We start from the raw sequence: 27,462 nt of genomic DNA, 5'->3' as shown, positions 1-27,462 counted from the left end.
ATTTTCCATTTTAAAAAAGACTAAACAATAAGTTTGATCTCTTTTAATTTTTTAGTTGTGATCTAAATCTCGAATTCAAAGTTTAATATATTTATTTAAGATATCATAAAAACAACTTAATTAGTTAAAAAAATAAAAACATAAAAGAAATAAATACAGTTTATAATTTAAAATAATACAAACCCATGTGCGTCATGAGATTAAGAATAGTTGATATTAAATAGTTAATAAAATTTTGTTTTTTTTTTTCAATCAATCTGGCCCAATTATAATCGATGCTTACGTTGAAAATAATAAACAAATAGAAATGTATTTGATATAAAATACATCTAATTTGATAAGTAATAACAACTGAGAAAGGCAAGAAGCAGCCGTGTGGGTCACCTCATTGGACTGACTTCACCGCAGAAAGGGGAGGGAACTGCAAATCCGCAATTCTCTCTCTCCCGATAACGCCACAGCACAGTTTCTTTGTATTTCACAGTACAATCAAGTAAACTTGTTTTTCTTCTCTTTTATATTGATCCTTTTGATCTATTCTGAACTTCATTGATGCCTTCATGTTGTGTTTTTCTGTTACTGATTTCTATTGTTCGCTGCGTTTCGTTGAAATGAATGCTTTGTTTCGGTGGAGCTTTTTCAATTGGATTCACCTTATTCATGTTTTGTGTTCTTAATCATTAATCATATATCATGATACCATAAGCAATTTCCAAATCCACAGCTACTCTCCGTAAAACCCTAACCAACACCACAATCTCTGTCAATCGAAGCCCCAAAGGCCGTTTCGCAAACGCGTCGTGAACTGACGCACGGCATCCTAGCCCAAAGCCTTTTTTCTTTTTCTTTTTTTCCATTCGTTTGGGGTGCGTTTGGTTTAGACCAGAGAAATAAAGTAGATAGAAATAGAAGGAAGATAATTTGAAAAAGGAAAAATAAATTAGAAATGTAATGATATGTTGTCTTGTATAGTTGAAGAGAAATAAGTGAGGAATAATATTTATTTTTCAAGAAAACTGATTTTTTGTTCTAAAAAATTGATTTTTTTTTTTGCCTAAAATCGATTTTTTTGCAACCGAGGAAAGATATATTTGTAACTTTATTCTTTCCAAAATCACACAAACCAAACACACCCACACGTTTCCGTCTTCCGTAACTTATTTTTCTCTTTTAAACCGAACACTGCCTTGGGGCATTCGGAGTCTCTGACTTTCAACTTGTTAGAATCACGTGGTTTTGTATGCTGCCCACATGCGTTTAGTGAAAACAAGTTTCACACTTTCACTATCCTTTTCTTCAACTCACTTTCTTCAAAAGGTGAGATTGGATTTTAGTTTCATGCAACTGAACTTACTTTCACAACTCAATCCAACACTCATGTTATTTCTCCGTTTGTGAATTGTAAAGTGTGATTCTTTGATTCAATGGATATCCAATCACATCCTAAAGTCTTGTTTGAACAAGCTTCTCCACAATCGGAGAAAACAAAAAAGAAGATAAATGAAATATTTCTTTTTTCTTTATAGAAATCAAAAACAGTCAGGATTTGTAATAACTCACATATCCTATCTAACAAACCGAGTTAGACTTCTCTTGACAAGTTCAAGAATCTAATTATACATGAAAAGTTTAATATCATAACAAAAAAATAATTATTTATTTATCAAAAAGTAATTATCTAAATCGATTATGTAAATTTAAAAAATTTATCAAAAAAGCCTTAATCTAACATGGAAATACTACTAATTAGGTTTAGCTTAGGATTTTATGAGCTAGATTTTTCTTTCTGTAGGAGCTGAATTGTGAAGGATTTTTTACTCGGTAGCTTGTGTTTGAGATATATTAACTAGGATATTTGTGAGTTAGGTTCTTTGATTTCTCCCACAGAAGTTAAAGTTAGTATTTTCAGTTACTGGGTTGGATTTTTAATTTTTTATAGGGAATTAGTCGAGTGAGTTGATCAATACAGATAAGAAGGATTAAGAAAAAGAAAGCTGTTTCAATAAGTTTTTTATTTTTTTATTTATAGATTTAGCATTTGGATACCAAAACAGAAAAGAAAATACCAAAATAATAAAAGGAGACGCGGAGGACTCTATTAGATGGAGTTGGTTTATTTCTTTGGGATTCATTGGGTTGGTGGTTGTGGTAGTTCTTGAAGGACTAGTTGTTTTATTAAGTCAAAACAAAATTTATAATTTTTTATTTTATTTTAAATGAATTGAAATAAATATTTAATGTTAATAAATTTACATAATCGAGTTAATTAATTACTTTTATTGATAAATAATTAATTTGTTATGATATTCAACTTTTCACGTATAATGATTAGATTCTTGAATTTCTCAAGAGGGGGTCTAGCTTGGTTGAACACTGAGCAAGGTGTGTGAGTTATGAGCAAGGTACATGAGTTATGAGCAACCTCCTGTTTTCGATTCCTATGGACATTTGTTTTTTGAATTTAACATCATTTATAAAATATTTTTAAACAAAAATTTAAGTAAAATTTATGATTATTTTTTAAAAAAATTAATTATACTGTGATGGTCACATTGTGGCAACTATAGGAGAATAAAATAAGAGGAAAAAAAGTTGTCTGTAGCTAACATTAGTTTATGCAAAAGTTCATTTGTAGATATTCTCTTATATCAGCTTCTTTAAAAAATTGATTTTTAACTTATGCATAAGTTTTTTTCGATGAAAATTTTAGATTATGGAAAAATTTTCGATGAAAAAACTTGTGTATAAGTTAATTTTAGCTTATAGAGACATTTTTATTTGTTTTTTCGTATTTTCTTTTCTATGGAGAAATTAATCTAAAAAGAGATCCTTGCTACATTTCAAATATCATGTACCACTTCATTAGTTGCCGTATTAAAATTTGTTCTATCTTTTAATCTTAAATTTTAAACCCATTAAAAATAATATATTCTTTTGGTGATAATAACAATTTTTAATCTTAGTTTTGGCATTTCAATCATTTTCAATTTCATTCAATTATTTTTCTATTGATGCATTGCATGATAATATATGCCTTTGCACTGAATAATTTTATTGAATGTTTTTTGTATATTTACATTGAATCAATTCTGAAATTTTAAATTAATACAGCTCAATTTGGCTAATTATTATCAGTAATATCTATTTGAAAATATATTAAATAATATTTTTTGTATATGCATTTAATTTCATAAATAAGTGTGACGACTCATTAAAAGTAACTGAAACAATAAAGATAATTTTTTTAGAATAACTAATATCATAATAGCTTTTGCAATTCTTTTTCAATTCATACATGTAGTTTTTTTTTTTAAGAAGCCAACTGAAACATATATATTAAAAGCCCTTGATAGACCACAAGATGTGGCCAAACTAGGATTCATACATGTAGTATTTTGAGTTAAAGGATAAAAATAAATTTTTAGACATCCAATATTTTCCATTATAAATAATTACTAATTATTAGTTATTTACTTAAGAAATATTTTTAGTATGTTTTAATTTTTGAAATCCATACATGATAAGAAAATAATTTAAAGTCTAAGCAAATTGTTAAGTAGTGCTTCGATAATAAATTTTTATTATTTAACTTATATGAAGAACAATAAAAATTTATTAGTTTCCATTCATGTTGGAATTATTTCAACTTGTGGTAATTATATTGCAATATTATAATTCATAATACAAGTTGTGACTGGAGAAGCAATGGAAAACAAGAGAAATGAGGAAAGGTATAGAAGAGAAGAGAAACTCAGGTTATGAGAATAGTGTGATTCAGAAATGGTCTTGTTAGAGAGAAAACGACGCAATTCTTTAAAAGTGTAATTAGTCTCTTACCAATCATGGTAAATCATTACTTAATATAATTGTGTCTTTCTTTTTCTAATAGGACCATATAATATTACTTAACAACAAGAGAGGATCTAAAATATTGATGTGGCTACTCTAACTGAGAAAGAACAACTCACAACTCTCAGTTCCTAACAGAATGACAGAATGTAACAGGCCCAGTAGAAAATGCCACAGTTATATTGAATTTTTTTTAAGAACAGATAACAGGGTAACATGTCTAACTACTCTAACAAAGGTTAAGTAAGTAGAGAGACCCTTGGTAATTTTGCAACTTAGGTGTATGGACATCACCCCAACATGGTTAGTTGAGTGACAATGATTTTGTCTGTGCTACTCTATAGCTTACATGATTTTAGGTGTAGGACTTATATTCATAAATTAGATAATCATGCCTATACTCTTTATTTTCTGGTCCATATTCTTGAATATTTTAGCAGTAGTACTTATTTGGGGATTCCCTTCGTACATGGAGTGATACAGTTAGGTTGTTTTATACGAATAATTTCTTTTAAGGCTCAAACATTTGTCCTCTTTTGAGAGTAAAGTTGATTAATATGGTTTTTGTATAGAATAAAATGGTAAGAACGTCTAATCCTTTGTAATAGTAATAGCGAAATTTTGACTCTATGAGATTTTGGCTACTTCGCATTTTCCTTTTAAATTATGCCATAATAATTTCATATCTTAAAAGTTTAATTAAAACCCTATAAATACCCTCTGTTTGCATCCCATAACTGATCTGTGTCATTACTACTCAGCCTACCTGATGCATAGTGTTGTAGCTCCTTCTCTTATTCTTACATGCTCTTATAGTTTGTCTGTGATTTGTGCGTGCAGCTCAAGTAGTTGGCCAAACAAAATAAGATTTATCACACTAGTTTCTCAATTATATTTGCTCTGCTTTAGATCTCTTGTCCATCTAAAGATGGTAGAATATGCTTCGAGAACCAACCTTAGCTACTGTCGAGATTATGGCATTGAGGAGGACTCCATAGATGACATGCCTTTAAAAAGTGACCCCGAATGCTATGACGATGATGGCCATCTTAAACGAACAGGTACACATATTAATCATATCTTTATTTTTACTGTTTTACGTTATCTTTGTTTCTTTGATTGTATGGAATGATGATATTTGATGCCTTACTATTTGGCAGGGACCATTTGGACTACAAGCTCCCACATAATAACAGCTGTGGTAGGATCTGGGGTGCTCTCCTTAGCCTGGGCAATAGCTCAGATGGGTTGGATTGCTGGTCCTGCAGTGATGATCTTATTCAGCATAGTCACTTTGTATACTTCATCATTTCTAGCTGATTGTTATCGTACTGGTGACCCCATGTTTGGGAAGAGAAACTATACTTTCATGGATGCAGTTAGCACCATTCTGGGTACGATATACACACATTAATATGAATAGCACCATAAGACACATCTTTTATTTTGGAATTCAACTATTCAAGTATAAGTGATGTGATTATTTTCTTTTTCTTTACTAACAAAAGTACCTTTTGAAAATATTAAGGCCATTTACTTGTGTTTTTATTTCCTTTTCACTTTTTAATTACAAAGCTATCACTTTATTTTAATTTATTTCTTGTTTTCAAATATTTGCACAGGAAACAAATTGAAAATAAGGTGACAGTTTTATAATTAAAAAAATAAAAACAGTAAATGAAAACAAAAGTAAATGGAGCCTTAGCATGCACTGTCCATTCAAAGTTTCAAGTTTACATGTTTGTAGTTGAATTTACTAAAAAATTTCACGTGGATTAACATTTCTGTATATACATTGACTATCATAATCTTTTTAAAATGGAATGCATGTATGGTGTGCCATAACATGCATTATAATTGATTTTGCAGGCGGGTACAGTGTTACGTTTTGTGGGATAGTTCAGTACTTGAATCTTTTCGGAAGTGCAATAGGATACACAATTGCGGCTTCCCTTAGCATGATGTGAGTTGACCCTTACTATGTCTTTGAAATCACCAACTTTAGAAATTGAGCTTATTAATAAATAAATAGGAAAGTAATACAAATAAAATTAAATTATTTTAAAGTTTGTGTATATCAGATTTGTATGTATTTTAATTAACTTATTTTTAATTATTTATCCTGACAATCTTGTTCAGATTGATTTAACCATTTCAAAAATTAAGTAAAGAAAACAAAATAAAATTATTAATAAAATGAATTTTAATGTATCTTAACGTGTTTCAAATATGGGTATTCATCTAGAAATAAATTTAATTAATACTTCAGTAAATTTCAATCAATAAAGTGAAGTTACATTAGTTCTATTGATGACAAATTGCATGATATATTACGGTGTAGTAAAATGTATCACACAACTGAATCGTGCAGCATGATAGTTCATTCACTTCATTGCCACTGCACAGTGATGATGGTTGATCGGTTTATTTCAATTTTACTGGTTTTGATTGACAGGGCAATCCAAAGGTCTCACTGTATCATCCAATCCTCTGATGGAGAAAACCAATGCAATATTTCAAGTATCCCATACACGATCTGTTTTGGTGCAGTGCAAATTTTCTTTTCACAAATTCCAGATTTTCATAACATGTGGTGGCTCTCAATAGTTGCTTCAGTCATGTCTTTCACCTATTCCATAATTGGCCTCGTTCTTGGAATTACCAAAATTGCAGGTTATATTCCTACTTCACTTTGATGCAAATTTTCTTTTAATTATTGGATGACATTTTATTGGCACATAGCCCCTCCAATTATAGGTTTATTGCAGAAAACCTCTTATGGTTCAAAATAAAAGTGTAATTTAAGCTCTTGTAGATATGCGAAAGAACCTATGTAGGGAGAGCCAATATGCACAGTTTATCAATTCGAGGAGCTATAGTTGACCTACTACTAGAATCATGATATATTTTGTATAATTGACCTCTAATTAAAATGGGTTCTTACATTTAGCCTTTTTTGTTTAATTGGTTTTTTAATAGAAACGGGAACTTTCAAGGGTAGCCTCACTGGAATAAGCATTGGAACTGTGACGGAGGCCCAAAAAGTTTGGGGTGTTTTCCAAGCTCTTGGTAACATAGCCTTCGCCTATTCATATTCTTTCGTTCTCCTAGAAATTCAGGTACACCTTTTTTTCCTGCTTGGAAGTGAAAATAAAATAGAATTTTATCGTGTAAAACAATTCATTGATGTGCTATATTATATACACCCATATAACATCACATTAATGCAATTTTTACCATCTGATTATAGCTAATCCCACTTCATTTTTTATGCACCTATTCCACATACTCCAAGTATGAAGATATGTGAATAATATACATGATGTGCAACAAGTTTTATCCAAACTAATCAATATATAATATTTTGACTACACAGGATACCATCAAATCTCCACCATCTGAAGTAAAAACAATGAAGAAGGCTGCAAAGTTAAGTATTGCAGTGACCACAACATTTTATATGCTTTGTGGCTGCGTAGGCTATGCTGCTTTTGGAGATTCAGCACCTGGGAACCTGCTTGCTGGATTTGGTTTCCATAAACTATATTGGCTTGTGGATATTGCTAATGCTGCTATTGTAATTCACCTTGTGGGGGCATACCAAGTGTATGCTCAACCCCTCTTTGCCTTTGTAGAGAAGGAGACAGCAAAAAGATGGCCCAAAATTGACAAGGAATTCCAAATTTCTATTCCCGGTTTGCAATCCTACAATCAGAACATATTTAGCCTAGTTTGTAGGACAGTGTTTGTGATCATAACCACTGTTATATCAACGTTGCTTCCATTCTTCAATGATATTTTGGGAGTGATTGGAGCATTGGGGTTTTGGCCTTTAACTGTCTACTTTCCTGTGGAGATGTATATATTGCAAAAGAGGATTCCAAAATGGAGTATGAGATGGATTTCTCTGGAATTGATGAGTGTGGTGTGCCTCTTAGTAACAATTGCGGCTGGTCTTGGCTCAGTGGTTGGTGTCTATCTTGACCTCCAGTAATACAATCCATTCAGTTCAGATCATTAAACTCCACATAACATCTATTGCCTCCTTGGGAATGTAAGAAACTCTGAGGGTGGTGATGGTTGTGATCTCTATTGTATCATCATCTTACAAGTGGTGCTAACTCAAAATTATCCCTATGATAATTTAAGAAGAGTCGGCACTTGAAATAATTGCTGCCCAATGTATTTTAGATACTTCTAGTCTGCATTTTTTCATTATTTTGTACCAATAGAAGTGGTACGTCAAAATGATTAAATAAGTTGTAGTAATTTACTATGTTATATTGCTTATGCAATTTGTTTGTATTTTTATGAGATTTGTAATTTAATGTAAATATTATTTTTTCCGTATTGGATATATGTTAATTGTATTGTCTTAATCGTGTCCTATTAAGTTCGTATCCCTGCTTCCAATGTTGCAACCTTCTCTCATTAATGTAATTTGATTAATAATTGCTTATCCAAATTCAGGAGGAACAATTTTGGAGACCGTGTATTTGGAGTGAAAGGAACAATTTGAGGAAAGTGAAGCATCATCCTCTTGTTCACAGGAGTTAAATTTCATTGCCATTCTTTCTCAAGCGCCAGAATTAATATTGATATGTATGCGGTTGTTCAAATCTCCTGTATGAGTCATGTCTAAATGAATATACAAACTAAATATAGATGTGACTATTTTTCTTGTTATGTTCTAATGCAAGGAGCAACAATGTGATTTTGTTATGATTTTGGGATCTTACCTAATAGCCAATGCTAGCAGGGGTGGGGATTTGTTTTGCTTGTTATCACTTATCATGTATAAGAGAGTAGGATTGTGCAATCTCTTTCATTGTACCTTTCTTGCTTTGGAGACCTGAATTGGCACAACTTGTGCTTAATTAAGAATTTTCTATTATTTTTGGAAGAATATGCATGTGATATATGATGCAGTTGTGATTCATCATTCAATGGGACTAATCTTGGTGACATTTTTTTCAGTAGCTTCTTAATCTGATCGTATTTAAATATAGTTTTATGGCACGTTCATGCATTGATGTGGATCAATCAGATTGGGAACCGAAGCCATGGCCAGTCCAACTCCAGGAATTGAATCTAGGCTTCAAGGAATTTTAAACAAGTTATGCCACTAGGAAGGAAGTAATTGGATAAAACATGTGTAAGTGTAACTAATATATCATGTGTATAGTTTGAATATAAAATTTACAATCAGATTTCATGGCAGTATGATATCAGATTTCAATCAGTAATTAATCAAGGGTAATAGAGTTGATTCCTGATCCCAGGAAGAAAAAACCAAAATAGCAGAACATGCAGGTGGACTGAACACCGTGTCTGACAAAGAATTTACGCGGTTAATATAATATGTGGAAGATTGACACGTGAATGCTGAGAGGAAGGAAAGGAATCTTGGGAAGGTAATTAAAGAGAGGAATGGAATAGAGGCAGTGGGGGGGGGGGGCCCTAGAATTAAATAGAATGGATAGAGAAATTGTGAGGATTGGCCTGAATTAGGCCACGTGACGGTGAGCACATGTAATTGTAGTGTAGGTTAGGCACTGGTTGCATAAGAATAGAAAATTGTGCAAGCATCTATGTCCCTTCTAAGCACATCGTTCCTTTTATCTGATAAGGATTTTGTAATGTTTGTTTAGGTCGTCCATTCTCCCTGCCATTTTTCCTTATAATAGGATAAGATTATTAAGAGCAACAGAAAATATTTCCTGATTACAGAACTAGTTAAGCTGAACTAATCATGCATAATCTATGTGCTTATGATTAAATTTTCCTTAGATCAATAGTAATAAAGAAATAGTATAGTATAACTTTTGTGTATTATTAGTGTAAAATTATTAATTAGAAATTATTATAAAAATCAATAAATTTAGGATAGGGTATTTACTCAAAGAAATAAGTGAAAAAAAATTAATATAGTATTAATTTGAGTATAGTTAGGTCTAATTTTCTTAAATCTCATGTTTAAGTCTAAAAAATTGAAAATAAATATAATTAAAATAAATCTTATTAAAGATGATCATTTAGATTTTTTTATAAAAATTAATTATTATTAAAATTGATAGATATTTTACACAAATGTCATAATGACTAAAAAAAGAAATAGATGAAAAATGTAAAAAATTAAAAAAAAAGAGTAAAAAAATAACTTTTGTTATTTATTTTATTCTAATAAGTAAAAGCCACAATAAAAAAGAAATAAGTATATTTTTTGAAAAATATTTTTATATTAGTTAAAAAAAATCAAAATGTTATTTCATTTATCTTAAGATAAAATTATTTATTATTTTAAAAAATTCTTATAAAATTATTTGATTTTTAAAAAACTAAAAGAAAATAAAAAGTTCACTTTCCTCAATTTTCACATTACCTTAGAAATTTTATAATCGAATAACTTTTTTTTCTCTTTTTTCTAAAATAAACAACGAAAATTTCACATTTCTATATTTTATTTCTTTCTATTCTCAGAAAATTTATATTTCTATTTTATTTATTTATTGCCTTGTTTTAAAAAAATGAACATTAATTGATGTTAAGAAGTAGACCCTCTCACACAGACCCTCTCTTGGGCCCCGTTCTTAAAATGGAAGACGCGTATAATGCAGAAGCTTATCCGAATGGAATTTCAGTTCAATTGTAACATATTGATTATGGTAATTAACATATAAGCAGGTATCACCAGAAAATAAGGGCAGGAAATTCACTTGATAGAAACATTGAGAGTGTGTTTGATGGAGAAATTTAAAATTTTGAGAAATTTTAAATTCTAAGAATTTCAAATACTTCAACTGAAATTCTTTTATTTTTAAAATTTTATGTTTGGATAAAAAAAATAATGAGGATGGAAAAAATGAATGAAAAAAAAAGAAAAGATAGTTATACTTGTTTCTCTATGCTCACATGCCGATCGATATTTTAGGAGTTCAGAGATATTTATTGAAGAAGGTTAAGAAAATTTCATTTTCGGAGGGAAATTGAAATTCCAGATTTTTAGTTGTTTAAAATTTTGTTTTAAAATTTCAAAATTTTAAATTCTTCATAAAAAGCATCCAAACAATTAAATCAAAATGACAAAAATTCAAATTCTTTGATAAATTACTTTTCTCAATTAAAATTCTCTGTACAAAGACACTCTGAGTTAAATTAGATCGATCAGAAATACTTGCATATACTTTTGTTATACGCTTGGAAATTTATATTGTAAACAAATAGCAATTTATTAAAAATGATAAAGTGCTATTTATTAAAAATTTCGTAAGAAAAGAAATTTATTAAAAATTGATTTTTTTTTCACTAAACTGTTGTGAACATGTGCTTAATTTGGATACGTTCTTTTAGAGAAAATTTGGAGTATATTACACTAATTTATTTTTATCTTAAAGTAAATTATAAATACGAGTTCTTATTTTTTAACTCAAAATTATTTTAGTTAGCTTAACATGATAGTTTTCAATAAATGATATATGTTGTCTAAAAAAAATACTTTTAAATGTGATTTTGTTAGTCATGTATCAATTTTTACATCAAATATTTAATCTTATTTTATGGTTATAATTTTTTATTCCTTCCAAATATTATTTTAAAAATTAATTCAAATTTAAATTTTATTATAATATGTTAAATTAAAGATATTTTATTTTTTAGAAAAACTGAGTTTTAGAATTATTATATAATGTCAAACAGTTTTAATTTTTAAATTTTAAATATTGACATACCTTATCAATAGAACCAGTGTGTCTTCATTTTAATAATATATTTTATTATAAATTCCTCCTCTGTTTCAAAACTTGTCTCATTAATTTATTCATATTCAATATAGTAGAATAAATGCTATTAACAATGAAAGTATTTACTCCTTTCTTTAATTGATTTGTATTTATACTACAAGTTATTTAAATTTAAAAACACTCATGTAATGTAATGCACAGGACTTAATTATTAGAAATTAATAAGCAACCACACACTTAAACAATACCATCTATAGCAGGTAGTAGTTGAACATTATACATGAGTAGAGTAGTTGGTGTAAAGCTCTGGATATTTTTATTTTTATTTTTACCGATAAAAATATCAAATATCACAATCAATATATAATAGAAATACATAATTAATTATCATTGACATTTAATTTGAAAACTGATAATTAATTGATTAATTAAATAAGTAACTAATTAGAATTGGTATGTATTACGTAGTAGTAAGAAAATGTGAACGGCTGTGACAGATACAATGGTCGTTGTCCCACACGCCAAAATTGAACCGAATCCTAAGCTCCGCTGTAACCCTATAACTATAAGCAAGCAACAACAGTAAGGAGAGCTAGCTGCTCCGTTTGGTTTGGTTGGCAAGTGTGTTCAAAATTTGACCAAACTCACTCTCACTCCCCAAATTAAACTAGCAGCAGCAGCAACAACAACAACAACAACAAACCTTCTCTTTAATTTGGGTTCCACAATCAAGTAATGTTGATTTCTTCCATTCTCTTTTATTTCCTTGCTTGTGAATTGAAATTCATGAATTTCATCACTGATTAATTTCTTCCCTATGGTCTTCATATGAATGCATTGCTAGTACTATTTTGTTTTGTAGTTTTGTTTGAGTTTCAGATTTTGCTGAATCTGAATATTCACTTTATAACACCCACAAGCAACGAAACCATACAATATAATCATATTAATATGCATAAAGCACTATTAACAGGGTCTGTTTGATTCTCATACTAAAGCTTTTCGGCGTATTTTGAACTGTTGAAACGAATTGCTTTTCAGTCTTTGTTTCGACCGTAATAATGCAATTGATAACATTAACAAGTACATCATCGTTTCAATATTCCAAGGAAATAATATCTGACAGGCAAATGTGCATCATCAGAAATTGAAATTTTGCAGCAACTTGTTATGGGCAGAGCGAATAAAACCATTAACCACAACCATCCAATGCAAAAGGAATTAATATTCAAAGATTCATTTTTCTTAGAATTAGAATAATACAGTGTTATCGATGGTGCTGTGTTATATATTCTCCTTATCTTCTTGATATTTTACAAATTAGAAAAATGTAGAAGATAAACATTTTTAATGTGTTGAAACTTGAAGCTTCAAAAGTATGGACCAATTATAACTAAAAAAGAAGATTATACTGCGCACACCGGGAAAGGTGTTTGTTTGAGCCACATGAGTTTTAGGAATAGAATAGATTGATTCTCTAGTCAACTAGAAAATCAACTTGCTTTTTAGGTCGACTTGATATTGAACGAAAAAATTGAAAATACACCCAAAAGAAGGATTTTCTTTTTCGTCTCAACACTATTAGTTAATAGTTAGTCTCCAATATTTTGATTATGGCTTGATTTTTTTATCGAGGCTGTAGCAATTTTGGTAATACTTTCAGGTTTTACATTAAAAATCCCTTAAAAATAGTTTCAAGTTTAAAGGCATGCTAATTGTTATGTCATTGAAATTATCGTTTGAGAAGATATTTTCTTAAAAAAATAAAAGGTTAATTTGTTATAGAAAATAAATCTAAAAAAAATATATAGCAAAAATCAAACACCATTAGTTTTCTATGTATAGTTAATCGAAATATACTTTGGTATTCATTTCATGTGCATTTTTTTATCATTATATTCATTGATTAATTTAATTTGTTTGCATCTTTTTAAATGAGTTTTCCTTTTAGGATTAGCTGAAATATAATGGCTTTTTGTTTTGCTGAAAGTAAATAATAGCTTCTTCTTTTTTTTTTTGCTGAAAGTAAATATAATGGCTTTTAGTGGCAACTTACGTGGTATCAGATTTTTAAATTAAATCAAACAAATACAATAAAATCCAATTGTTATAACTAAAATTAAATAATTCAGGTTCTTTTAATTTTAAAAATGAGAATGACAACTGTATACTTATTTATTATTTCTTGTAATAACTTTTATCTTTTAGTGAACGGTCGACGGATTTTACAATTCTAAGAAATATAGTGAACCCCAATAAATATCCTCCATTTTCATTTCACACCCACGAAGCCAATAGTGATTTGATTTGCATCAATATGGATCACTAACCTTGCTGGTGGCTGGTGCTTATACAATAGTATTTGTACCCAACCTCTTTTTTTTTATTTTTTTCTTTTGGGCACGTGTATTGTTCTTTTATTTGTGAACCCAACTCCATCCACCATTGTTGGGACGAACATAACAAGCTAACTAGTTCAGTAGTATATATCATCAATATTCAATACTCTCTTCTCCATTTATATTGTTCTCTCGGGTCCATAAATAATAGATGGTTGAAAAATCTTCCAGAACCAATCTTAGCCACCATCAAGACTTTGGCATGGAGCCTTACTCCATTGATGGTGTTTCTTCACAAACTAACTCCAAATTCTACGATGATGATGGCCATGTTAAACGAACAGGTACACCTTAATTTATATACTTTTATTTTTTTATTTTTTTCACATCATCTTTATTTCTTTGATTATAATCTGTATATGATACCAAAGATAGTTGGGTCTAGTCGAACGTAATAACTAACATTTGAATTTCTTTTGGGAAAGGTATTCATATTTAATTTCTGAGACTTCAAACAGAATTGTTTTTGAAAAAGGGAACATGTGAAAAACAAAAACAAAAATTGTATATGATATATGATATTAATTTGTATATGATATGATATTTGATGGGTTAATTATTATTATTTATGAGGCAGGGACCGTTTGGACAACAAGCTCGCACATAATAACAGCAGTGGTGGGTTCTGGGGTGCTGTCTTTGGCATGGGCCATGGCTCAAATGGGTTGGGTTGCTGGGCCTGCAGTTATGATCTTCTTCAGTGTTGTTACGTTGTATACGACGTCGCTTCTGGCTGATTGTTATCGCTGTGGTGACCCTGTTACCGGGAAGAGAAACTATACTTTCATGGATGCAGTTCAATCCATTCTCGGTAATATAAATTGATGATATATACGCATTCATTATGAGTAGTTATAGCATCATGTGAACTTTATATATATATATATATAATAAAATTATATAGAAGACGTACGTAATTTTATTCCTTACTAATGCGACATCTTCGTATAAGTATTATATTATATTCTGTTTATTTCTTTTTACCGTCACATCATATAACCTGTTTCACTTATATTACTCACTCTTATATTTTTCCTTTGCTCATAACATTTTCTTTTGAATATTACATCAGCTTACTGATTGCATTCAAAGTTTCGAAGTCACACGTCTGTCGTGGTTGAATATGTTGAAATGTTTTGGTGTGAACGGATATTTCTGTGTATACATATAATGTTTTCTAAATTGTTAATTGACTGATTGTCTTAATATGCATGATTATCTTAATATGCATGATTATCTTTATCTTTTTTATATATATACATAAATCTAAAACAATATGCTTTAAAAGCAAAAGGACAAATATTGTGTTGTACATAATTGACTTTTGGTTGTTGAAAGAATATTTTTCTTTTAAAATGGAATCGCTTGTGGGTTGTATGATAGTTAGTAACATGTGCTTTAATGGATTTTGCAGGTGGGTATTATGATGCATTTTGTGGGGTAGTTCAGTACTCAAATCTTTACGGAACCGCCGTAGGATACACAATTGCAGCTTCTATTAGCATGATGTGAGTCACCACTTACATTATCTTGAAATCATAAATCTTAGAAATTGATTTGTGGTAAGTTGATACTAGTAGTAAATTCCCGTAGACTTGGTATATTCGGATGAATTAGTTAATTTCAATCCCTAACTTTCAGGCTAGCTTTTTTAAAATAATGTATAATCCAAATATTTTAAATAAAACTCTTGGTTGATTTTTTTCCAAGCGCTAAACAAAATAATTTTCACATATTTATTAACTTCTTTATATGGTTAAATTAGTCTACAAGTTCTCATACTATTACAAATTTTTAAATTAGGTTTCTATATTTTTTTTATTATGTTATAGTATTAATTTTAAATTTATAATCAAGTCTATATGTTAATTTCTTGTGTGAAATTTGTTATACTTGACAAAATATTTCATTATATAAACATATAGGAAAAATTATTAAATAGTCTAGGACTATCATATCATCTATGATCCCAACCAAATAATCATGTGACCTAATAATTTAGTTTATATTTAATTTAATGAATATATCTTTGATCATTTACGTATCACATGATTATTGGTTGATGCCATAAATAAGATGATCTTAAATTACCTAATAATTTCTTCACATATAAATATCAAGTGTCATTATATGTCATTAAATGGTGTTGTTATGACACATGCAATTGTTTAATTGTTTTATGATGTGTTGATGCACATTGTTGTTTATGCCTCCACTTTATTCACAACCAGTTCATTATCTCTCAAAGGACCCAAGTTGTAATCTAAAGCCTAAAATGTGGATTCTATATCTCTCTAGGGTAACTTCAACTTTAATGTGTGATTATTCTTTAATTTGTCTACAATGCTATTTGCATCAACCACAATGCTTTTTAAATTTTTTCATTTTTTATAAATAATAATTTAAAAAATCCACATAACCTTGTCACATAGCATTCCAAATGGATCTCAAATGGAAGATGACAAAAGGGACCTGATTATAAATTTAAAATTAATAGAGGGGCCCAATTAAAAAAATAAAACATAAGAACCTAATTAAAAATTTTGTAATAATGTGAGATCTACATATTAATTTAACCCTTTTATATTTAGCGTTCACCCTACATAATTTATTTTGCTTTTTGCTTTTTCAACAAATTTTTTAAGTTATTATTAAAAAATGTTACTATGTATTAGTTTTCTTTAATAATGTAACTATTGCTTCTCAAAATAATTGATGTTAGAAAGATGCTAGCAACATGCTCTTTCTAATTCTAGCACACACTCACCTGTTGCTTTTTAAGGTAATTTCACTTTACAGAAGATTTGGAATATGTATATAGATTTCTGTATCTATAGAAATTAGCTCATTCATTGTGATGTTGCAATATTTATTTCTAATCATAGAATTATCTTGTTTGATTATCTAGTTTAATTATGGGATTGTTTCAATTTAACTTGTGTTTGGTTGACAGGGCAATAAAAAGGTCCAACTGTTTCCATTCTTCAGGCGGAAAAAGTCCATGTCAGGTTTCAAGCAACCCATACATGATCGGTTTTGGCATAATCCAAATTTTATTTTCTCAAATTCCAGATTTTCATGAAACATGGTGGCTCTCCATAGTTGCAGCAATCATGTCTTTTGTCTATTCCACAATTGGGCTCGCTCTTGGCATTGCCAAAGTTGCAGGTTATATTCCTACTTTTTTGTTTTGTTTTGTTTAAGAAAGTACTAGTACTATTTAAAAATAAAATATTGGCTAATGTTTTTTTTTTTGTTTAATTGGTTCTTAAACAGAAATGGGTACTTTCAAGGGTAGTCTCACAGGAGTAAGGATTGGAACTGTGACCGAGGCCACAAAAGTATGGGGGGTTTTCCAAGGTCTTGGTGACATAGCCTTCGCCTATTCATATTCTCAAATTCTCATTGAAATTCAGGTTCACTTTTTTTTTTTCTTTCTTTCTTTTTTCTGTTTTAACAGAAAGATAAAAAAAAATATCTTTTTATTTCTTATAATTTAACTTTTATTTTTATTTTTCATACTTGTACAATTATGTTTTTGTTTTTAGTCATAACAAATTATGTTTGTTTTATTTTTAATCCCTAAAACACTTTAAATAATACTTTGAACAAGGAAAAAAGTATTATTTAAAGTACTATAAGAACCAAAAATAAAACAAACATAATTTGTAAGGATTAAAAATAAAAAAAATAATCTTATAAAGACAAAAATATTAAATTGTAAGGACTAAAAATGTATTTAATTCATAACTTTTTTTATCAGAAAATTAATTAATATGTAATATTCTGACTACACAGGACACCATAAAATCTCCACCATCGGAAGCAAAGACAATGAAGAAGTCTGCTAAGATAAGTATTGGAGTAACCACAACATTTTATATGCTTTGTGGTTTCATGGGCTATGCTGCTTTTGGAGATTCAGCACCTGGGAACCTGCTCACAGGATTTGGTTTTTTTAACCCATATTGGCTCATAGATATTGCTAATGCTGCTATCGTAATTCACCTTGTGGGAGCATACCAAGTTTATGCCCAGCCCCTCTTTGCCTTTGTCGAGAAATGGGCTTCAAAAAGATGGCCTGAAGTTGAGACGGAATATAAAATTCCAATTCCTGGTTTTTCACCCTACAATCTAAGCCCATTTAGATTAGTTTGGAGAACAGTGTTTGTTATCATAACCACTTTTGTAGCAATGTTGATTCCATTCTTCAATGACGTTTTGGGACTTCTTGGAGCACTGGGGTTTTGGCCTTTAAGTGTTTTTCTCCCAGTGCAGATGAGTATCAAACAAAAGAGGACCCCAAGGTGGAGTGGTAGATGGATTGGTATGCAAATCTTAAGTGTTGTTTGTTTCATAGTATCAGTTGCGGCTGCTGTTGGCTCAGTTGCCAGTATCGTGCTTGACCTACAGAAATACAAACCGTTTCATGTAGACTATTAAACTCCATCCACCCTCTCCTAGCAAAGGCTAAAAACTGATGTGGTCAGTGATGGTGGTTTGTATATCTTTTGTTTAGATCTGAGATTGGACCCAAAGGTACTCTCACAACTAGAAACCATAGGACTAATCTCCTGAAAAAGTAAAGTATTGATTAAGGAACAATTTCTTTACCTACAGGTGCTGCTCTATGCACATCGTCAGGGATCAAACCCCTATTATATAGTCAAAGAACCCAAGCTCTTTGTCACTTGTGCCACACCTTATAGTTGTTTGTATTTTATTTTTTTTTGTTTTATGAGTAATGCTTTCAATGCTACAATCTTCAAGCATTGAATTGAAAATATTCACTTATCCCCCCATCTCCTTCCTTTCATTTCAGTTTTAAAAAGTCTATAAAGCAAAAAGTTCGAGTCATTTACAAATTCCGTACCCCTTCTTCCTCTTATCCAATCATAGAAACTAATGTGGACAAACTGAAATACAAAATTGTACGAAACTTTAACATAACTAATTATAAACATAAACTTCAAACTTAGATCTCAGCAGAGCATGGTCGAATTAAAACCAGAGATGGAAAATAATTTTAAATTTAGTGTTTGAAATCAAAATCAAAATAGCTATTACAAAATATAGAAGCATGTGCTAAGGAGGTCTGTGGAACGTCCCACATTTTGACTTCATTCAACATTATGGAATAATATATATTCAGGAGACTTACACTATATCACAAGTAATATAAATGAATAAACAAAACCAAAAAAAAGACTGCTCAGGAGCTCTCACTCGACTGAAATAATGAATTGAATTGACAGATGTCAACAAAAAGATACTAGTATTTTACAACAAAACATATTGCATTCATTAAGCATCGGTCCCCCCCCCCCAAAGAAATAACATCGATTACAGATTACTCTCCGGTGTAACCTTTGGCCATCCTGACGCCACACAAGAAATTGATTTTCTACAATGATTTTCCATCATCGATGCAACAGAACTTCAATCGAAACAAATATGCAGTGGGGGAGGCAGCAAAAAAGGGGGGAGTGGCTCCCTCTCAACAGAATGGGCAGAGCAAAACTGACTTGAAGTAGTTGAGTTCATCTGAGATTAGAAAAGCTCCTCTGAATTGAACTTATTCCATGCTTCCTGTATAAATTGTCAGACTTAGCAAAAAATAAAGGCATAGTATTTATTTTTATTTAAAGCACACAAGTATTGAAACTGGAAAAAACATACCACTAACACAAGTCCTATTTTTAATATACATCAGAAACATCACGAGACTAAACCCTACTTTAGGCTTTTTTATGTTAGTACAGTTAATTGCCATTTATACATTACTTCAAAGTTATCTATGTAGAAGAAAATCCTACAATACTCAACATGACGTACCACCCATTGGCTGGACTAACAGGAATGCAGCAAATCGATGGTTAACACCTGTGGTGAAGAGCACAAATTGAATGGAACATTGGATACCTAATTTTCAAAAGAATAATGCCTTTACTGTACTCTTTCCAACACACCCTCTATTATTGGGTGAATATTCCTAAAGACATTCTATTATCAAGTGAATTTCTTAAAAAGTATGCACCCAATAATAAAGGGTGTATTGGAAGACCAAGGGGGTCTAGTTTTAGTTTATTGAATAATGTGCGTGAGTTATAATAAATCCCTAGTACTAGAGTTTGACTCCTCCCTTTGAACCATGAAAAAAGGTGCGTTGGAAGAATGTTAAAAAATGTGTAACTAACATTTCTATTTCCAAAATGTTTATTAAACTTGAGTTGTCAATATAGATGTCACGCACAAGTATGACAGAAATAAAGCTCGGATATAATTGTGGTTCAATAAAATAAAATACAAAATTTAATTATATCATAGTTTTCTATTTTTATAGAATCTAGCATTTGTAACCAGACATGACAGAAAATGCCTCGAGAGGCCAATATATAAAATTAATTCCATCATTGCTTCAGAATACACACACCATCATATATGACAAGATGCCAATCTTTATATGCATATCATTTGGGCACAAAATGTTGCATGGAAAACCCACATTTGGAAGTCACTTCAAATCCACTAACAACCACTTCTTTCTTTATGAAGCATAATACTGTATGTACGAAAAATATAAAAAGGCCTGAAATACCTTGAGTAGATCAAAAACCTTCTCAGCAATATATTTCTGTTGAATAGTGGCACCCTTCTGTTGTACTTTATCAGGATGAGTGCACAATGTAGCTTTCCTATAAACCTTTCTAACAGCAGCAGCAGTGATCAAATCAGTCAAAGAAACTGGTTGCCAACCACATTCAGGCCACAGAACCTGATCATCATTCATGAAGGAAACAACTTAACATAACAAACATAGATAAAGAAAAAAAAAATGCTACCTTTGAAAAAAATACAAATTAAGGGACCATTTGGCTGCTTAAAGATTCAGAAACAGGAGCCTTTCGGAGTATATGAAAATTTGGAAACAAGTTGCTTTTGCTAATTACAATTACATCACTAGAACGTTCCATGTTCAGCAAAATCAACCATTTTGCTAAGATGTGTCCAATATTAGTGAAGACTTGATTAGAAAATGCTAGTATGGATAATATTCAACAAGGAAATTGAAATAATGGATGATCATGTAATGAGCAGTGCATATGAAACCAATCATATCAGTTTTGCAATATAGAATTAGTGCATGTTTTGGTTCAATTTATTTTGGAGAAATAATTTGCTTATTTTTGCCAAAATGAAGTTTTTCAAACAATATTTTCTGAAAATAATCTGTTACCAAATACCCACCAAAACTTGGACTCAAGCATTCACATAAAGAAGGAATAGCATAAGCTAACAAACTTCTAGGCGTTCATATAGATCTGGAATAGAGAAAATTCAGAGATTTTCCGAAGTGCATGTACAAAGTATATACATATTGTAAGGTAGAAAGCAAAGCACGCAAGTTCCCCTCCTTTCCTGCAGCCCAGCGCTTAATTTCAAAATCCAATGTTTCAGCAACCCTCTGAAATCAATGTAGAGATAAGATTAGATAATAATATTAAAACATGTCACAATTAAAACACTGCAAATTAACAGAGAAGTAAAATCAAACTAACCACCATCATCCAACATAAAAAGAATCCCTTAATTGTGTGTTAAATATATAAAGGTAAGCAAAAGAGGGGAAGACAGGGCCCAATTTCAACCCCATCTCAATCCCCCCCCCCCCCCCCCCAATTAGTAAAACAGTTTACGGAGAGAAAGTAACAGAGACACAAGTATATTGTAATTTTTTTTAAAAAGGCCAAACAAGCTGTTAGCTTTAACGTAAACTAGAAACAGGCATACAAAATAACACAACTAAAGAGTCTAACAAGGATGAAGGGATATATATTGTGCATATGCAGTGAGTGCAATGCAAGTGGGTGACAGAAAACCCACAGTCACAAATAAAAAGGAAAACAACTAAAGAAACTACTTACATGTCTCTCAGCTTGGTCTCTTTGAGTTTGTAGGTCCCGTTGATTCTTCTCAGCCAGTGCTTTAGCCTGGTGTAAAATGATAATGATTGTTGGTAACAAAAACAATTAAAAAAAATCTTGAGAATGTACATACTTCCACATAAATTCAATGTCAAATTGGTTTGAAAAGAGTACATTGTTCACCTATTCTTTCTACATGAAATGATGAAGAAATCAAATCAAGGAGCAAAATACAGTAATACATACCGCACGCTCCTGAGTCCTCTGGTGGCGTTCCAACCTGGCTCTTCGTCTTTCTTCAGTTTCCCCTTCAATTTCCTGAAACTCTCCAGATGATGATGGAGCAGCTTCAAATCATAGAAGAAAGGAGACAAAAAGAGCTTTTGTAAGTGCTGAGACTCAAAAAATCCAATAAATTCTGCATCAATAAAAAATATATTGTGCACATAAACCTACCTCCAAAAATTGAGGAAAGATCATCAACAATATTAGTGGATGATGATGCTTTCTTCATGCTTGAAGACACACCTGTAGATTTCCGGGTTAAATCTGACTGAAATTGGGCATCAAATACAGAGTCCTGAAAGAAAAGAGGTCCAGTACATTAACATGCATATCAGTCCACTTTTCTTTTTAATTACAACATGAAAATAATTATAAAACTTGTCAATTTTTTCTATTTCTTGTTTATTAACAATAGAAAGGAAAAGGACAAAAATAACAACCCAATGAATATGGCATCCTACTTTTAGGATAAATTTTCTATGGTGGGAAAAGACAAAATACCACAGCCAAGAACCAGCCACTATATATAAGTAGAAATAATGTTTAACACAAATAGGTACTCACTGAAGAGCTGGACCTAGGAGGCCTTGGAGCACTGTTAGCCCGTGCACCTGTGCTGAAAAATGATTCAAGATCATTGTCATTCTGTTGTTGGCTCATCCTTGCAGCAGCTGCAGCTCTTTCTCGGGCCTGTGCTGCAGCTCTTTCTCGGGCCTCTGCAGCAGCCCTTTCTACAGCAGCACGTTCAGCTTTAACTCTTGCTTCAGGTTCAGCTCTTGCAGCTGCAGCTCTTTCCCGCACTTCCCTTTCCTTTGCCTCCGCGGAAGCCTTTTCGGCCCTTTCCTTTGCCTCAGTAGCAGCCCTTTCACGGGCTTCAGCCTGTGCTCTCTGAACTGCGGCCCTTTCAGCACGCTTTCTAGCTTCTGTGTTAGCTTTCTCAACAGCAGCCCTCTCAGCTCTTCGGCGAGCTTCAACAGCTGCTCTTTCACGTGCTTCTCTAGTAGCTCTTTCCACAGCCTGTCTTGCCTTTTCTCTTTCTCTCTCAAGTCTCTGTTGTTCTCTTTCTTTCTCCTCCCTTTCCTTCTCACGTCTTCTTTGCTCCTTTTCCTCTCTCTCCTTTTGTTGCCGTTCATGGTCTAACCTTTCCTGTTTTCCTCTGTCCTCTGACACCGCTCTTCCATCTTTTTCCAATTGCACAGGTTCCTTGCTTTTAGAAGCTTTTGTATTCTCTCTCTCCCTGACGCCCTTTGCGTGCCTAAATTTAGCTTCAGCTCTATCCATAGCCTCTTTCATAGCTGCAGCAGCTGAGTTCATCTCTAATTCTTCGTCGGCAAGACCATTTATACGTTCATCGTCATTATCATGACTCTTTCCCATGGCAAAATCTTCAAGTTCATCAAACTGAGATGCAGAAGATAACTTGGCTGCAGCAGGAGCAGATTCAGAACCCTGAGAAAATTGACTGGAACTTGGAAAATAAGAAAATTCATTATCCTTCTTTCTGACATTGGCAGAAGCTGAAGAACCTGCTCCTGACTTAGGGATATGTACTGGTCGAGGAGGAGGCGGTCTTGAAGGTGGTGGAGCAGCAGTTGGCTGAGTGAAAAGAGGAATCTCTGATACCATCAACCATATATCATCATTTGATTCCAACTTTTCTTCATATTTTGGAGACATATCTTCCTGAATACTAGCCTGTCTAAAACCATTGTTATCATATGAAGGGGAAGTAGACCTTTGGTCAACTGGCTTGTAAGAATCAGATGAATATATGGGCATGTCAAATGCAGCCTGAAGAAATTCCTGATCATGATCAACAGGAATCTTGTTTTGTTTTTGTCTCTCAGGACTCCTCACAGACGATTTGTCATTTGATTCTTTATCTCCGGTCCAGCTTGAACTTGTATTTGACCTTGGCGTTGGAGAGTTGCTGCCCTTCATGCTATTTCTCTCTGCTGAGAATGCAGGTACAGAATTTCCAAGTCCACCAAAGGGATCAATATCATTATATACTTCATTAGAATTTGAAGAACTATCATTTTTTGTGCTTCTAGAACTAGTAAATTTACTAATTTCTTCCAGTGGGTCCGTAAAGTAGTCTGAGGATGAATCAATTGGGGCTGAAGTTGATTCAAAGACTTTAAAAGGGTCGTTTGCTGCACTAGAGGCTGTCTTAGAAGCATTGATAGTAGGTTCTCGTGACAAATTAATATCAGGAACGGTCCTGTGAATAAAACAATATGCAAAAATGATTACAATGCATCAAGAATATGTGAAAATAAGGGATAGGATTGCCCCTTCTAACATTTTCATTCCCTTCAGTTTAATTTCACCAAATAAGATGCTAAGCAACAACAAATTCATTAGATCCATCCTCATTCCTGCATTAAACCTGGTCCCATCATCAACCAGATAAAATGACAGATACACTTCCAAGATAAAAATGCACGGCAAAGGAAACTCAATACCAGGCATCCCAAATTTACTACTACAGAAGTGATAATCCTTGAGCAAGAAAGAAAAACATTGAACCGATTAGGACAGGGGGGAAGGGTTAGTTAGGATTGTTAGAATATATGAAAATATCTTACCATATCTTGGAATATCTTTAGATTATCTTCTAGAATTAATTACCGTATTACTTTACCTTATCATAGTTTGGTTCCCTAATTAGCTAGGATGACATTAGTGAAATAAGGGTTAGGGGGAAGCAGTTAACTCTAAACTTGAGCTTTGGAGACAGACTTCAGAAACGAAGGGTTTTCGCTTAAGTAGGAGTAAAACAGAGGGTATGCTTTGCAACTTTAGCAAGAGACAAGGGGAAAATGACTTGGAAGTAAAAATGGAAGAAAATGTCATACCACAAGTTTCTAAGTTTAAATCTTTACCTATGATCAATTTTCAGACGGTCAAAAAAATTATTCAGACAGTAATATACGATGATAGGCTTGTGAATTATGATTCTTAGTTTATTTGCAATGATGACAGCAAGCAAATATTTTTTCCTAACATATTCAGCATATCACGGGTACTCAAGGGTATGAAGTATGAACAGTATGTTATAAAAGAATTCTAAGTGAAGGCCTTCAAAAAGACACAGTAGATGATACTCCATAGATACATAGACAATCCAAAAATTCATATAGATCACTGCCAATGATTTCTCTTCACTCTTCACCATGCAAGTTTAAACACAATCCTCGGACCATTACCATTATTCTAAAACGTCTTGATCCAAAATAATTTTCAAAAGCTTTTTAAACCCTCGTGCATGTTACATTCAAACTTACAGGGTAGAATTTCAAATTCTATGTATCTTTTCCAGTATATTATTTCAGTGGTCCATCAATTTTATAATTAACAAACTTTCAGCACTCCCCATTCATTCCATGCTTAGAATCTCACATTTCTCGACTCTCTTTCAACACTGGAATAGGTTCACAGATCAATAAATAAACCTCAGTTCTCACTACACAGCATTCACTAGCTCAATTAAAGATACACAATTACACACACTAAAACTCATTTCATAGTTCACGCATGCGTAACATACCTATCAGTGGAGGCCTTTGCCTTACTGCTCCCGAATCCAGAGATCAAGTCATCAAAATCCCGGGCACCTTTCTCCACCTTCTCCGATTTCTCCGATTTACCTAACCCAACGAGAAGATCGTCGAACGCGGCGGCGGCGCTCCCTCCAGAAGCGAAAACGTCGTCGTAGAAGACCTTGGAGGAGCTCTTGAGACCCGGAACGCCGTCGAAAATGTCTTCGTCGTAGACCGGTTTGTCGAAGACCGGTCCGTCGTTGACGGGCTTGGAACGGAAATCGGCGGAGGCGCGAAAGACGGAGGAGGAGTCGCCGAAGAGATCGTCGAGGGAAGTGGCGGCGGCGTTGACGGAGGAATTGGAGGCGCCACGAGCGGATCGGGAACCTAAATCGAAGTTGAGAGAGGAAGTTTTGTTGTTGTTGGAGGAGGAGGAGGATTTGGATGCTGCCATTGGTGCCGATTTGCCTTGGGGTTTGAACCCGAAATCGGTGGTTAAGAGGCCATCGAAATCGTTCATCGTGAGAGACAGAGAGAGGAAAGGATCTGGTGTGCGGTGGTATCCTCCGGCTTACGGTGGATCCGCGGGAGAGTGCGGTGAGGGGAGGACCGAGAACCGTCAGAGGATACAATAGTACAATTAAATCTCACTTGTGCTTCACTTTAATTTTCTTCGGTCTTTTTTTTTTCTTCGTCTTATTTTTTTTTTATTTTTCTTTCTTCTGCTTGATGGTTAGTACTGGTTTGCTTTGTTTCTTCACTTGTTCCTTTTTCTCTGTTTGTGTGTCCCCGTTGAAGAATTTGCTTCGATGAGACGAGGGTTCCTCAAATTCTGATTCTTGCTATTTTGGGGTCGAATCATGTTATGGATTTGTGTCAGGGCTCCACGCTTGATTTTTAAAATTAAATTCCAGAAATTGTTTTGTTCGTAAGTGGGGGGAAATATGACACATTCTTTGGGTTTCAATTTTTTAACTATTTGTGTCATTTTTTTAAAAAAAAATTTAAGTCTTCAAGATTGATTTTATAATGGCATATTGGTAGGGTTTGCCGGAAGGAATAAAAGTCTGTCTTATTATGTTTTTACTTTAGGTTTAATTACTATTTTTCTATAATTGTATAAATTTAGCAATTATAAATTTTATCTTTAAATTTTCATATTTAAAAACATTCTTTTTAGTATCTGTGTATACTCTTTTTTGGTTCATACAAGTCTAGACATCAAGAACTAAAAGAGATTAAAAATAATGTGTGTAAAAATAAAAATGAATGATTTTTAATTATAATGACTAAAAGATAAAGTTTGTATAACTATACATACTAAATAACTAATTAAACTTTTTTTACAAACTAAAAGATAAAATGTACTAGTTTTTTTTATGTACGAAAAATAATATAAAATAATTTTACACTGTCATTCAATCACAAATTACAATTTAAATTACTTGTAGAGTGTGTTTGGATAAAATAATTTAAAATTTAAAAAAAATTAAAATTCTAAAAATTTCAAATGCTTCAATTAAATTTTTTTCATTTTCAAAATTATGTGTTTGAATAAAGACAAACTTTTGCACGTGACATCAGTCACAAGAGACATTTAGTTCGAGTGAACCTTACAAGTGTCTCTGCTGACGCCCTAGATTCAACAGTTGGGAATCCCCCACCAATGGGCCAACATCATCTGGCTGCACCAGCTGCTTCGGCCCTCGCAGACCCTTCA

At 32.1% G+C, this 27,462-nt stretch overlaps 3 protein-coding genes across 5 annotated transcripts; 2 read left to right on the top strand and 1 right to left on the bottom strand.

The window, feature by feature from the left end:
* The first annotated feature begins 334 nt into the window (after positions 1–334).
* On the top strand, positions 335–8,228 carry LOC100777626 (amino acid permease 4). Of its 2 annotated transcripts, none has more exons than XM_014776483.3 (7): positions 335–493; positions 4,690–4,910; positions 5,010–5,243; positions 5,719–5,812; positions 6,305–6,522; positions 6,829–6,968; positions 7,226–8,228. In XM_014776483.3, the coding sequence occupies exons 2-7, from the start codon at positions 4,778–4,780 to the stop codon at positions 7,841–7,843; spliced, it is 1,437 nt and encodes a 478-aa protein (XP_014631969.1). In that variant the 5' UTR covers positions 335–493; positions 4,690–4,777; the 3' UTR covers positions 7,844–8,228. The 2 variants fall into 2 exon arrangements, with proteins under 2 accessions (XP_014631969.1, XP_040872464.1); XM_041016530.1 differs by having other exon boundaries at positions 338–493; positions 4,759–4,910.
* A 3,928-nt stretch (positions 8,229–12,156) lies between these two features.
* On the top strand, positions 12,157–18,771 carry LOC100816507 (amino acid permease 3). Of its 2 annotated transcripts, XM_006581720.4 has the most exons (7): positions 12,157–12,320; positions 14,159–14,271; positions 14,565–14,798; positions 15,402–15,495; positions 16,941–17,155; positions 17,264–17,403; positions 17,786–18,771. In XM_006581720.4, exons 2-7 carry the CDS (start codon positions 14,190–14,192, stop codon positions 18,428–18,430), a joined length of 1,410 nt encoding a protein of 469 aa, XP_006581783.1. In that variant the 5' UTR covers positions 12,157–12,320; positions 14,159–14,189; the 3' UTR covers positions 18,431–18,771. The 2 variants fall into 2 exon arrangements, with proteins under 2 accessions (XP_006581783.1, XP_006581782.1); XM_006581719.4 differs by lacking the exon at positions 12,157–12,320 and having other exon boundaries at positions 13,683–14,271.
* Positions 18,772–19,083: 312 nt separating this feature from the next.
* Positions 19,084–26,651, bottom strand: LOC100777111 (auxilin-related protein 2). The gene is made up of 8 exons (XM_003526831.5): positions 25,751–26,651; positions 22,762–24,421; positions 22,369–22,492; positions 22,159–22,259; positions 21,913–21,978; positions 21,363–21,452; positions 20,586–20,762; positions 19,084–19,576 (listed from the first exon to the last, which is right to left on the bottom strand). The coding sequence occupies exons 1-8, from the start codon at positions 26,260–26,262 to the stop codon at positions 19,538–19,540; spliced, it is 2,769 nt and encodes a 922-aa protein (XP_003526879.1). The 5' UTR covers positions 26,263–26,651; the 3' UTR covers positions 19,084–19,537.
* Positions 26,652–27,462: the final 811 nt, after the last annotated feature.

Source organism: Glycine max, chromosome 6, assembly GCF_000004515.6.
Source record: "Glycine max cultivar Williams 82 chromosome 6, Glycine_max_v4.0, whole genome shotgun sequence".
NCBI classification, from domain to species: Eukaryota; Viridiplantae; Streptophyta; class Magnoliopsida; order Fabales; family Fabaceae; genus Glycine; species Glycine max.
The sequence above is the reverse complement of the archived record's forward strand: the minus strand, read 5'-3'. Positions and strand labels throughout refer to the sequence as shown.